At 56.1% G+C, this 12,373-nt stretch overlaps 5 protein-coding genes across 5 annotated transcripts; 3 read left to right on the top strand and 2 right to left on the bottom strand.

Annotated features, from left to right (window-relative positions):
- Nucleotides 1–336: 336 nt before the first annotated feature.
- Nucleotides 337–2,753, bottom strand: B0I36DRAFT_363654 (uncharacterized protein; the record flags this gene model as incomplete). The annotated part of the gene is made up of 3 exons (XM_046158841.1): nt 337–2,485; nt 2,541–2,688; nt 2,741–2,753. 3 exons carry the CDS (start codon nt 2,751–2,753, stop codon nt 337–339), a joined length of 2,310 nt encoding a protein of 769 aa, XP_046011347.1.
- Nucleotides 2,754–3,757: 1,004 nt separating this feature from the next.
- Nucleotides 3,758–4,740, top strand: B0I36DRAFT_128015 (translation machinery-associated protein 16). The gene is made up of 4 exons (XM_046148154.1): nt 3,758–4,065; nt 4,129–4,216; nt 4,295–4,428; nt 4,481–4,740. Exons 1-4 carry the CDS (start codon nt 3,894–3,896, stop codon nt 4,627–4,629), a joined length of 543 nt encoding a protein of 180 aa, XP_046011348.1. The 5' UTR covers nt 3,758–3,893; the 3' UTR covers nt 4,630–4,740.
- Nucleotides 4,741–5,987: 1,247 nt separating this feature from the next.
- B0I36DRAFT_324974 (uncharacterized protein) lies at nt 5,988–6,356 on the top strand. Its single transcript, XM_046154182.1, has one exon. It carries the CDS (start codon nt 6,059–6,061, stop codon nt 6,284–6,286), a length of 228 nt encoding a protein of 75 aa, XP_046011349.1. The 5' UTR covers nt 5,988–6,058; the 3' UTR covers nt 6,287–6,356.
- A 573-nt stretch (nt 6,357–6,929) lies between these two features.
- Nucleotides 6,930–7,932, top strand: B0I36DRAFT_363656 (mitochondrial glycoprotein; the record flags this gene model as incomplete). The annotated part of the gene is made up of 2 exons (XM_046158842.1): nt 6,930–7,309; nt 7,422–7,932. The coding sequence occupies 2 exons, from the start codon at nt 6,930–6,932 to the stop codon at nt 7,930–7,932; spliced, it is 891 nt and encodes a 296-aa protein (XP_046011350.1).
- A 526-nt stretch (nt 7,933–8,458) lies between these two features.
- B0I36DRAFT_324978 (uncharacterized protein) lies at nt 8,459–12,030 on the bottom strand. The gene has a single exon (XM_046154183.1). The coding sequence runs from the start codon at nt 11,905–11,907 to the stop codon at nt 8,530–8,532; it is 3,378 nt and encodes a 1,125-aa protein (XP_046011351.1). The 5' UTR covers nt 11,908–12,030; the 3' UTR covers nt 8,459–8,529.
- Nucleotides 12,031–12,373: the final 343 nt, after the last annotated feature.

Genomic DNA, 12,373 nt, shown 5'->3' on the forward strand with positions numbered 1-12,373 from the left:
ATCCGGACCCATCTGGGGGTCTAGGCCATTGTTCCCAGCAGCTTGGCAAGCCCCCTGCAGCACAGGGCTTTAGGGCTGCGACAAGCACGATTGATGTACAAGCGTCTCGAATGAGAAGACTGAATTGGTGGAATATGCTGCGCTGGCTAAGAGAGCCTATGCTACCAAGTGCATGCAATGCTTCTGTGACGATCCCAAACATAATAGCCACCGTTTCCCAATGGTAACAACCATCAAGCCCACTTTCCTGCTTTGCGCCAACGCCATGCTCGCTAACTTTGACACAATATGAATTCCAAACAATAATGCTTCCTTGCCATTGGCCTGCTGTACGGCCTATGCACACAAAAATCTCGACAGGTCAAGCCCCCTCGAGGCAGAACGTCTTTCTGTGGGCTTAATGTTCTCCGAGTTGATGTCGTGCTCCTCGTTCTCACTCTCTGGTCCAAGAAGGTCCTCACTCCCTGTGGGCTTGTGGAGTGCTTCAACCTCCTCAACGTCCACAGGTGGCAGTGGGATGAATGCCGCATTCACCGGGAGGGCCTCGAGACTGCGCCGTGGGGGTTTGGAGGCGCGCTTGTCCCTGCGTGGTGGCGATACCATGGGCGATGCTGCTAAGCGCTTGGGCCTATTCAGCGCTTGCGCGCCAAGTCGTTGCAGGGGCGTCAGATGTGGTGTTCCAGGTGTCGTGCATGCCGTCGCTGCTGAAGCCGGCACCGAGCTTGACTGATCAAATGAGGATCCTGGCGTTGAACTAGCGAAGGATCCCGGGGTTGAGATGATTGAAGCTCGGCGACTTGTGGTGGTACGACGAGCAGAGCCGTCATACTGGAAGCGATCAAACCGACTAGGCTGAGAGAAAACTGGTTGGGACGCCGGTGCTGAAGATGGTTGAGTACTATCGTCCTCGACGGACTCTTCTGAAGCTGCATTTTCGACTGTGTTTGATTTGGCAGGCGTTGGCTCCTCAAATACCTGTAAGCTTGGACGCGATTTTGACCGAGATTCCCAGCCATCAAGATCCGGGAGCTGGCTGAGCGCATCCTCGATTGAATCGTCTGACATGAGATACCCTTGATCCTTTGGTACGGTAGCTGTAACAGACTGCTTCTTGGCGAAGAATTTGCTCTTCTGTTGGACTGGCAACTCTGCGCCTGCATCGTCGCACAGCCTTGCCTTCTTTGGAGGCCGGCCTGGTAGAGATGTTGAATCTATCGACAACCTGTTTGGTCGGGCACGCAATTCGGGACCGGCTGTCTGGCGCCGTGAAGAACCGAGTGCCTGCCCACCAGCGACAAGAAGGTTGCTCACTGGCTCAGAGACGCGGCGCGGATTCGCTCTTGTGGGACGGCTGATGTAAGTCCTTGAAGGAGCTGATTGGGACTCTGCAGAATCTTCGATGTATGGACGAGGTAGTGGAAATACGATCGGGCGATTGCCGTTCTCCGTCATATCAGCCACCCTGTTAGGATCAATAGAGAAGCAGTTCGGCTCCATCTCGCCCAACGGAATCCGGCGATGGCCTTGGAAATATGTGTCGATAGGTTTCTTCGGTGCAGCAGCCGCTGGTTTGGTGGCGCCGGCAACCCGGGCGGTCCCTGACGCAGTTCTTTTGCGAATTTCAGGCAAGGCCGGAATGATGATGGCATCCTTGGTCATTGGGTTGAGATCCCCGTTGGCCACTCCGCACGCGACTTCTGCGTCAACGCTCTGCCCTATGAATGGCAGTTCCGTAACATCGAGACCGGCTGGGGGCTCGTTCAAGTTGACCAGCTGCTTTTTCGCGGGGCAGAATGCCCACTGGTAGAGAAATGTCTGCTCTGCCTGCCGAAATTGTGTTGAATAGTCCGCAGGCAAGCGCACCTTCCCATCGAACTGGAGCATCTTGATCACACGTTCGGCTGTCTTGTATTTGCGGATCATGCGGTGGGCGGTCTTCAGGCCCAGGTTGTTTACGCCTGCCAGGTAATCACAACCACTGAGGATCGTCATCAGCCGGAACTCCTTGTCTGTCCACCCGGTGAGAGAGACCTCTCGTACGGCGCAGAAATCCTTGCGGTTGATCTCGACACAGTGGCCATATTGGTCCAGTTTCGTTAACAGCTTCTTGGCACCGAACACCAGCAGGTCTGAATCTTCTGAAAGAATGCCGGAGACGTGACCGTGCTTTTCCAGGTAGACCATCTGAGCGTCTGCCTCGTAAGGCGCCACGACATATGGTGTGCCAGCTTTCTTGAGCTCCTCAATCAGGTGCCGTGCCATCTCGGGCGTGATGTCGATAGCCTTTTGCAGCTCGAGGTGTGCTTGAGACCGCTTCCCGGCCTTGAGCAATTCCAGGCCGGCTTTCTTGGTATCATCACGTCTCTTGGCCCGGGATTCTTCTGTGCTGCGCTTGCTGGGAAGGTAGTCACCGTCGAAGACCAGATAAGGAGTCACGCCAAAGTGAAGGCACATCCGAACACGATGCATGGCGAAATCCACATATCTGTAGAGCAGTCAGATGAGCTGCCCAGGGCTCTGGCTATCCCGTCAGTACTTACTTGCGCGTTGGCTTGCCTTCGGCCAATTCTATGGCACATGCAATGGCGCCCCTGTGAAGCCAGCCATAGGCATCCACAGCGAGGGTCTCGCCGGCGTATTTGCTGAGCTCGACAGGGCGGTGTATAGATTTGAGAAGTGGCAACAGGCCTTCACAAGGAGTCAGAAGAGTTCAAGAACCAGGGAGGCGGCGGAAACGTACCTTGGATGCCCATTTTGTTGATGATATCAAGTGATCACGATGCACGGTCAAGCACAGGGGTGCTGCAGAAATCCTCAACGACAGCTAGAGGAGCTGTCCGAGGTGCACCAAGGGCTGTTGCATGAATTGGAGAGCGGAGGAAGCTCGAGAGTGTGTGATTGTGGTCCAGTGCAGCTGAGGGAGGGCGTGAACGGTGGTGGTGGTGTTGGTGGTGCAAGAGCGTCGATGGGCGGAGAATTGTTTTGACGAAGTAAACACGGGCAGCACAAGCGGTGAGGTCTCCTGCAGGTCGATAGACGCGAAGAACGGGTGCTGGCAAAAAGAGGGAGCAGAGCAGGAAACCAAGCAGAGACGAAGGACAAAAGGCTGAAGCTGCTTCCGAGGGCCAAAGGACGGAGGTCGAGGAGGGCGCTGGGTGAAGGTTGTCTTAAGACGGCCATGACGCTGGACGAGGCCGACGCGACATCGTGGGGAGGCCCCTGCAATCGATAAATTGTTCAGGCGGCAACCGCGTCGTGGAGCGCGACTGCCCCTGGCGGGCGGTTTAATGGGGTGTCAACTGGTGGTGCACATGTCAGTGCCTGCCCCGATGCAGCTAGTGCAGGGCCTGCATAAATGGCCACCGCCATTGCCAGAGCAACGATTCTGCAGCGACATTTCCGTACACTCACGCCTGTAGACAGTTCGAGGCGCTGTTGGCACAAATGTGTACCGTGGTTGCGCGTCCTACATTTCTCCCCGAGGGCTCATGGCTTTTTGTCAGCATGTCGAAAAGAGCCGACATGAGGATAAAGCCATTGCAAAGTTCTTTAAGAAGCCAGCATTCACAAGATGTCTTCTCATGCCAGGGTCTGTCACCCATCACTCGGGTCAACGTCCGGACCGTCCATCTGCGACGTCCCTTTGGGGAAGAGCGTGCGTCCAGTGGGTCCAGTCCTCAACCTCAGATCTGGGCCGGGTGGGGCTGTCCACTCACTGGCCGCCGCCGTCGTGGGCCCCGCCTAAATTTTGACACCAGCGGCTTGATAAGATTCTCTTCTGCCGTATCGGCGGGCAACAACGCAGTACTGCCTCAAGACAAGACAAGACAAGACCTTTGGCATTTGTCCAGAAGATTCAGATTATCCTTCGATCTGGAACAGGCAGTGTAACCATGACCAGAACGTCTTTCGACAAGGCCCGCAAGGCCATCGCCAAGAAGAAGGGCCCTGTCGAGGCCCTCCACCAGTATTCCAGAGACTCGAAGCGCCTCCACCGTGCCCAGGTCCGCGATGTGCGGCTCGAGAAGCTCGCCGCCACCCGCCGCAAGACCGACAGGCCGCATGGTATGCCTTTGTCAAACCCGTGCTATCCCTCCCTAGCCATTCTTCTGACAATGTACAACGCAGTCGAGCGGGCCACTTACTTCCAGGAGGCCGTACGCCAGAACGAGGGCAAGCCTCTCGACAGTCAGACCATCCATGAGCTGATCAAAGGGTGATACACATTTCCTCTGTCCTCGCAGATTACAGACGCGACGGAATTTCATCCACTCTAGTACTGACACGCAACAAGTTTTGTCCATCAATACGATGAAGAGTTGGCCGAGCTCAAACAGGCTCGGCGGCCCGGTCGGCCACCCAGCACTCGCGAAGATCTACTCAAGGTCAAGATCACCAGCCTCGAGAAGGAGTACAAGAACGGGTTTCGTGAGTAACCCCTCAGTTGTGATTAACCGGTCCTCTCTGCTAACCAACACAGTGCTGCCCGTCATCGATGATGAGACCAATGTAACCATGTTTGAGCGATGGGACGGCAACTGGGCTTTCTTGACACAAATGAAGTGGGTGCGAATCTCAGAAGAGGGCAAGGTCCAGCCATCGAGTTTCCCGCCCAAAGGCGAGCATTAAGACAGGGAGCACGACGAACGTCATGACAGTACTCCGATTTGCCTGCGCCGAATGTATGGCCCGGTCGCTCTCCCCTTTGTCTTACCAGGACAAGCACTTCGATATCGGCTCGTCCGTCACGATTCAGGGAGAGTGGTCCGCCCATGTCGCCTGGCGTTTGAGCGTTGTGCATAGTGGCCAGTTGTTGCACTTGGCGGCTGCTTACATCAACTCAGAAGCCCATGCAACGCATGGCTCATGCAGTCTCGCTTATGAGCTCAACGCGCCCATGGCTGGCTGCAAAGCAAGAAGCGAATGAAGCAGCTTACCCGAAAACAAGAGACTTCGACACCCCTCAACGATATCTTTGTGAGAGGAGCATCTCGGCACGTACTGAGAGCAAATATGGTCCACACAAGCTCAGGAACAAAGCTCATAGTCCTCTTTAGAAACCAAGGGCGCGAGGACAGCCACTCCGGTAGCTCATGTCTCTAAAATGAGTTTTGCAAGCGCCTGGTAACAATGTATTTGAACGTACCTATCTAGGCTTTGGCTCATGATCGATAGTACACACCGAGATGATGGATGACTATCATGTGCCAGTTCCACGAAATGCCTCAGTCGTGCAACTAATTGACGTGGTTGTTGCATCTTACTGTCACCACTATATACCTGAGGCAAGCATCTCGCCGCGAGTACGTACACAAGCAATTTGCCACATGAATAACGGCTACCAGGTCGTGGGCACTCATTTCATGCCAGTGACGACTCGCGCCCCGGCTGTTCTGCGTCTCAGGTTCCCCCGCGTGTGTAACTCTGGGCAAGACGGCGGTGGTCTTTCGATATCTGTGCACGATCGCAGGGTGAGTCCCCCGCGCGGATACTCGCATCCGCGGACGTTAAGGCTCGACAACGGAGCCTCCCGCCCGAGATCTGGTGTACCGATGACATGGCGTGGCCCTCCCATAAGGAATTTCCGCCGCAGTCTAGAACCTGCCATAGGTCGCCGAGTCCTGGGGGGATCTTGACTCTGCCCGTGTCTCTTCTGAAGAATCCAACTTTTGACGCCGGGGCCTGATTGGCTCAATGTTTTGCCGCCTAGGTCGCTCAGAACTCGGTGTCATGTTGCACTTCTCAGTTGCCATTCCGTCGTCGATGCATTACGCGTTGCGGCCGAGATGCCTGTATCTCTTAAAGTGCGAGTACAGCTAGCTTAAAAGCTGGCTTCGGAGCAGCCATGCAGCAGTATTTCGATCTATGCTAGATCAGACCAAGATCAGCTTTCGCACAAGCCGAACGAGCCCAAGGCTACGACGATTTGACTCCTCAGCGCGCCCACTTATACCAAACCCTTTCAACAACTACACTGGTTTGTGATGCCCATGGCCGTTGATAGGAGGCCACCACGAATTATCTAATCACTTTTCATTTCTCCAGCTCCATCTGGGCCATGTGCAACTACGTAAACCACGTGCGATCCTGCTACCTCTGCGCGAGCGAGGAGACGGTGCTGATATCAGAAAAGTCTTGCAGCGAGGCGAGGAAGACGGGCAGGTTCGGCAGCTGCGGCAAGGGCGTGGGCAACAAGCCTTATCGGACACAGTATCGCTGTTGGAAGTGCAGTGCGAGAATGGATGGACATTCTTACGTGCAGGGAGGAGAAGTGGCTTGGGTCTGATGATGATGATGTTGCTGGTGTCATGGCGCCATATGCCGAGTTGTGCCAGGCATGGTTTGATGGCTGGGGTCTTCGGCAAAAGAAAACCGAGTGCGGCGTTCGGGGAATAGAGCATATCTGAATCTGAAAACCTTCAAGTGTCCAAATTATGGCATTCACTATTGGGAAGTGTTGGCGCCTCCTCACGATGTACAAGCAAATTGGTTCCCACCACAATGTTAGATTGATATTGAAAACTACAGCCTTTAGACTCAGAACGTCTGTTAGCTTCCAACTCAAGTTTCTCTCGGCCATGGCATCATTCGACCCCACGCACAGCAGAGCTTATGAATGTGGTGGTAGTTGGATCATTGATGGGCAAACCTGCGTGCTCCACCCGCCTTGTCAATCAGACGGTTGCAATCCCTGGAGCCACTTTACCAGTCCGTGCGAGCACTGTACTGTGACACTGGATAGGCCCTTGCTTGACCCGCAGAAAATTCACCTCTGGCAGCTTCGAGAGCTTCTGCACGACGACATCCCAGCTTTCCCCCACCGGACCTCGCAAACCACCACGCAGACACTCTTCACACCATCTGCATCTGCATCGCACTCCGACTTGATCTCAAAGCACACGATACACGACGCACATATATCAGTCAAGATGATGTCTCTCAGAACCCTGGCGCGCAGCGCGCCCCGCGCCACCGCCCGCCTCAGCCTGTCTGCCCTGCGCCTCCCAGCTGCCGCCTCGCGCACCGCCTCTCTCCTCAGATCCTCTGCTGCTGCCGCCGCTCCCCTGCGGACAGCACAGAACACAGCAGCGGCCTTCTCCACGACGCCGCTGCGGTGGGCGCCCGCCGGCGAGGTCGACGAGGAGCTGTCCGCCAAGCTCGAGAGCGAGCTGCAGTTTGAGGGCGAGCTCAAGGAGGCCGAGCAGACCCCGGCCAGCGTAAAGGACTTCCTCGACAACAGCCCCTTCAAGCTCCAGGACACTCCTGGCAAAGAGGACGTCATCCTAACCCGCCAGTTCGGCAACGAGACGTGAGTTTCCCGCCTTTTTCCTCTTTTGTCCTCCCGCCCCCCGAAAAGCTCTCTCAAGTTTTCCTAGCAAATCATGCTAACCTATCCCCCGCCACCTTCTTCGCCCTCACAGCATCACCGTCACCTTCTCTATCTCCGACCTCTCCAACTTCGAGCCCGACATGTACAACGAGGACAGCGCTCTCGGCGACGAGGACCTGCCCCCGCACGAGCGCGAGGCCATCGAGGCCGAAGAGGGCGCCGAGGGCGAGGGTGAGGAAGGCGAGACGCCCATCCCGTGCCGCCTCAATGTCGTGGTCGAAAAGGGCGCCGGCAAGGGCTGCCTCAACATCGAGGCGATCGCGCAGGACGGCCAGATCATGGTCGAGAACTTCTACTACTTCAAGGACCCCAAGATTGCCCACTCGGCCGACGCCGACGCCGCCCACGCGGCCCAGGACGTCTACCCGGGCCCGCCCTTTGGCAGCCTGGACCAGGACCTCCAGGACCTCATGGAGCGCTACCTCGAGGAGCGCGGCGTCAACCAGGCCCTCGCCCTCTTCGTGCCCGACTACATGGACGTCAAGGAGCAGCGCGAGTACCAGGCCTGGCTCAAGGACGTCAAGAGCTTTGTCGACGAGTAAAGAAAAAAAAGACAATCCCCCTACTCGGGCTTTTCTTTAACTTCTAGCAACCCCCTATGTCCGAACTTCATCCCGTTTTGCAGGGTTGCAGATTTGGGGGGGGGGGGGTGCCCATAGTCGAGAAATGTGTCCACGACAAACTATCAAAAAAGGCTGACTGGGGGATTTGGGGGAAAGAACCATATCATTCTCTTTAACCCCACAAGGATGCCCGTGTATTCTATGCGGAAGGGAGAGAGGAACTCAAAAAAAAGGTACATTTTTGGTGTCTCGCCTGTATGCGCTGTAGTAAAATTATCCCACTCTTTGGAAAAACAAACTCCTGGGAAAGAAAACCCCCATGTACAACACAAAACGAACCGAAATACCCAGATAACGCCCTCAGTAGAGGAGTTGAGAGAGACATATAAGGATTAGAAGAATTCGACGATGTTACGATGACTTTTGAGCGCCAGTATGGACCGCGCTGCCTCGTGTTTTCTCCCCTGCCGTGAGAATGTAGTCTATCATGTTCACAGTCCTAAAAGACCTGTTCATAGATGGATGATATTTAGTTGCAACGCTAACTAGAACAACAAGAAGAGTCGCACAACAAGATCACTCCACAGCCTGCCACTGCTCCAGCAACCTCCTCGCCATCGCCATATCCCCCGCGGTCCCAGCGACCATGCCCATGCCCTGAGCCCGGCTCTGGTCAAAGAAAGCCGCGCTCGTCGCCCCGTTGGCATTGTCATGCCACCCCAGCGTGCTGCTCCCATACGAGTACCCGTCGTTGTTGCCGGCGATGCTCTGGATCGCCGAGCTGCCCTGGTACATGAGCCCCATCATGCCGCTATGCAGTGACTGCATCATCTGCATCTCGCGCATCTGCTTGATCATCTGGACCTGCGGGATTGTCTGGGCGTAGACGGCGTGGCGGTGACGAGCATGAGCGAGGAGGGCTTGTTCTGCTGGGCCCTCTGGTGATACTAAAGTGGGATCGTTGATGGCAGGAGAGATGGTTGCGGCCGTGCCAGGATGAGCCGAGGCAGACTGCCCAACGGTACGGCTCTGACTACTGGCCGTACCAAGCTTTTCTTGCACCACGGCGAGGAACATTCCGCGCATGCGGGGTGAGTACATGCAGCACATCCGAGCATCAGCAACAACCTTGTCATGGAGCGGCAACCCGAGTTCCCTTCCACCTTTTTCTTCGCCCTGCAAACCCAGTGTGGTACCTTGTTGCTCGCGGGTGCCCTGTTCTCCAGCTTTGACAGCCTTGGAGATGGCAGGCTCGCAGAACAAAACCCAGCATTCCGGGCAAATCAGGCAGTCCTCCCAGCCGAACCAGCGCCTCCCGGCTGTTCCATCGTGCGAGTACCGCGGACAGGGCGGGATATCGATCCATACACGCACGTGGTTTTCAAACCTCGCCCAGACACCCGTGTCGATGGCCTCGTTGAGCTTGGTGAGAAACTCCTTGCCCCTGGGTGCGCCAGTGTGCAGACCACACACAAATCGTTGGCCCTCGGCCAGGGATGGCGGTTCAGATTGCCAGTAGGAGTCGAGGCAGAGGGATGTGGCCAGGCACGCGTGGCACGCCTCGCATATGCGGAACTTGTTCTCGCCGCCCGGTCCTCCGGCCGTGGATGCAAGGCGGTACCACTGTCCGCCTGTGATCTTGTTGAGCTTATTGTCTTCGAGTCCCTGATCCGTGCACACAGGACTCTGTAATATCGTCCTCGCGACGCGGATGAGCATTGCCAGGTCCTCTCTGCCGAGGGCGATGTTGAGGGTGATAATCATGGGCCGCGATGAGGCCTGGCAGGCTCGCAGCGAGACCTCCTCGGTTGTGTATCCTAGTGCTGCATCCATCCAGGACAACCCAGTATGGGAGACATCTTGCACTTGCTCAAAGTGTGGCTCAAAGGGTGTCAACTTGATCTTGTCAAGGTAGCATGGCTCGCAGAAGACGAGCTCGTGGAGCTGTGTGGCACGGAACCACTTGCGGCTAGTCGGCTCAACGGCCTTGCGGAACCCTTCGCACTTGGGGAGGCGCCAGCGAGGACCAACGAGATTTGTGAAGTCGAGCCAGTGCTTATCGCTCGGTACGAATGAGTCGCCCCTAGCCTGCTCATCGGCAATGTCCTGCTGTGAAAATCGGAGTAATGCCCGAGTCATGATGGGAAACCCGCCAAAATCACAGAGCCACGTCTGATCCTCTGGCTGTGGTTCTTTCCGTGACCCAAGCTTGCTCGCAAACCTTGTCCCCAAGATCTGTTCCTCATAGCAAGCCTCACATACCACGACATATTGGAATATGTCGGGCAATGGCAGCCCTTCGTCAGTCGTCATGCTCTTGATGCTGAACCACTTGATGCCCGCTGTGTTCTTCACTTGGTTTGTGCCAGGGCATTCTAGCATGGCCAAGCGCCGCGTCATGTACTCCTCTATAGGTCCTAAGTTTTGGCCTCCTTTGCGAATCACCTCTGGGATCAGGACCCGCGTCAGCCGCGGTACATTGAAGCGGCACCTGTTTCCCCCACCACGAACGCCGTTGACTTTTCCATCCACTTCTTGGCCCGAAAGTCTGGCAGACTGGAATCTCGACGCTATGATCGTCCCAGAGATGTATCTCTCGTGACAGCGCGTGCATACCAGAAAGTCTGGGACTGCGGGTAGGAAGTACCATGTTGCCTCGTATTCAAGCGTACGGGGAGCGGGACAGTCAAAGATAATGCTGTTCGGTGGCGAGTTCGTGCTCATGCGCGGCGCGGGGCGAATCCAAGATTCTGGATCGAGATTCTGCTGTTGGTGGCGGTGTTCCTGTTCCTGCTGCCGTGACCATTGTGGCGGCGAGTCGTGGTACTGACTAGGCGGAAGAGCGTGTTGTGGTTGTGAGATGGACGCCATAGGGTTCAATGGCTGAGAGGCACTACTCTGCAAGACCACCGCTGGGTCGTGGCGCGCAATCGAAGTGGTGGGCATCGTCACAGCCGTTCCCGGGCCCGAATATGCATTGGGGATAGTGTTGCCCGTCTGCTGCGGCGTTGCGATTAGCGGGGGAGGCGAAGAATATGGCTGTCCCACGGACGTTGTTATGGGAGGTTGTTGACTGGGCGCAAAGGGTTGTTGCACTGCCACGGAGGGCTGCTGCGCAGCGCTAGAAACTTGTCCGTCCGGAGTCGCCGTGGTTGCTGCTGCTCCGGGAGGCATCAGTTGTAATTGCAAGTTGGCAAGACCCGCGGATAGGTCATGCAACTTATTCATCCATTTCGCCGTGCTTGATGGCCTCTTCTCTTTAGAGACTGGTTGATTGATCACGCTTGTGTTTGTGAAGACCCCAGGAGTAGCGCCCTGATGCTGCATGTAAGTGTGAGGGGCTTGGTATTGCTGGCTTGGGACGACTTGTTGGTAGGCACCGTGTTGATGGGCTGGCGCAGTCGTGTAAGCTGCCCCCTGCCCCTGATTTGCTAGAGTATAGGTCTCAGTGGCTGGATCATAGATCAACTGCTGACCAGTGACGGGTGGTGAGGGAGCATAAGATACTGGCGCCACAGGCTGCATGTGCTGCTGAGCGTCTACCCTGCCCTGATCCTCGCGTCGTTGTAGTTCCAGATATGCCTCCAAGTCTGCTTGGCGCTGCTTCAAAATTGCCTGCACTTCTGGTCTTTGTGCCTCCTCCTCCTGTCTCCTCAATATTTCCTGGTTCCAAGGTTGCTGCTCGCGTGGCAGAGTGCCTATTGGATTTGGTAGACTCTGGGGCGTTTGCAGAGGAACATGTGTTGGTGGCGCAACGCTTTGTGGTTGAGTAGCGACATGGCTGTTTGTCTGCGCAGTAGTGTTGAGCACAGGTGACGGCACAGTGTGGAAGGTCTGCACTGGTGCGCTTTGATGCGCTGCGTGAAACTGTTGTGCCGTGCTCCCGGTGTGAACTGCATACGCGTAGGGTTGTGTGTAGGGTCTTGGTTGTTGAAGACCTGGAGCAGGAACCATCAGCTCGGTAGGGTAAGGCTCTACATGTTGCTGCTGCCTGGCGTTTCCCGGATCTGCTTCGGCAGTATATGAGAACCTGTTCTGGATCGGCGGCTGAATCGGCGGCTGAATCGGCGGCTGAATAGGTCCTCCATGGAACTGGTTGAGCGGAACAGAAGCTGATGGTGGGACTGATCCTGAAGCGCTCTGGTAAGCTTGCTGCCAACCCTGAGGCGGAACTTGCTGTGGGGTCACGACGTGATATGCGGGACGGCTGTCTCGTGGAGGCAATGGTGGAGGTTGCAATGCGTAGACGAATTGACCAGGAGATTGCTGGTAGTAGCTTGCCGCGTACTGCTGCGGCCTTCCCGGAGGCTGCTCCGGCCTTGGGATCGAATCATGCGAGACATGACCTGAGCCTGATCCATCAGCAGGTCTACGAGGCGGCAATGGTGGCGGCACGCCAGTTTGACCTGGAGGAGGCGGG

Source organism: Microdochium trichocladiopsis (assembly GCF_020744255.1).
Source record: "Microdochium trichocladiopsis strain MPI-CAGE-CH-0230 chromosome Unknown B0I36scaffold_6, whole genome shotgun sequence".
NCBI classification, from domain to species: Eukaryota; Fungi; Ascomycota; class Sordariomycetes; order Xylariales; family Microdochiaceae; genus Microdochium; species Microdochium trichocladiopsis.

Excerpts from the sequence above, each read along its gene's own strand:
- B0I36DRAFT_324978 (XM_046154183.1), bottom strand. The coding sequence starts at position 11,907 with ATGGTTCCTGCTCCAGGTCTTCAACAACCAAGACCCTACACACAACCC.
- B0I36DRAFT_128015 (XM_046148154.1), top strand. The coding sequence starts at position 3,894 with ATGACCAGAACGTCTTTCGACAAGGCCCGCAAGGCCATCGCCAAGAAG. Across the intron at positions 4,066-4,128 it reads CAAGACCGACAGGCCGCATG|TCGAGCGGGCCACTTACTTC; the intron begins GTATGCCTTTGT and ends TGTACAACGCAG. Across the intron at positions 4,429-4,480 it reads GGAGTACAAGAACGGGTTTC|TGCTGCCCGTCATCGATGAT; the intron begins GTGAGTAACCCC and ends TAACCAACACAG.
- B0I36DRAFT_324974 (XM_046154182.1), top strand. The coding sequence starts at position 6,059 with ATGTGCAACTACGTAAACCACGTGCGATCCTGCTACCTCTGCGCGAGC.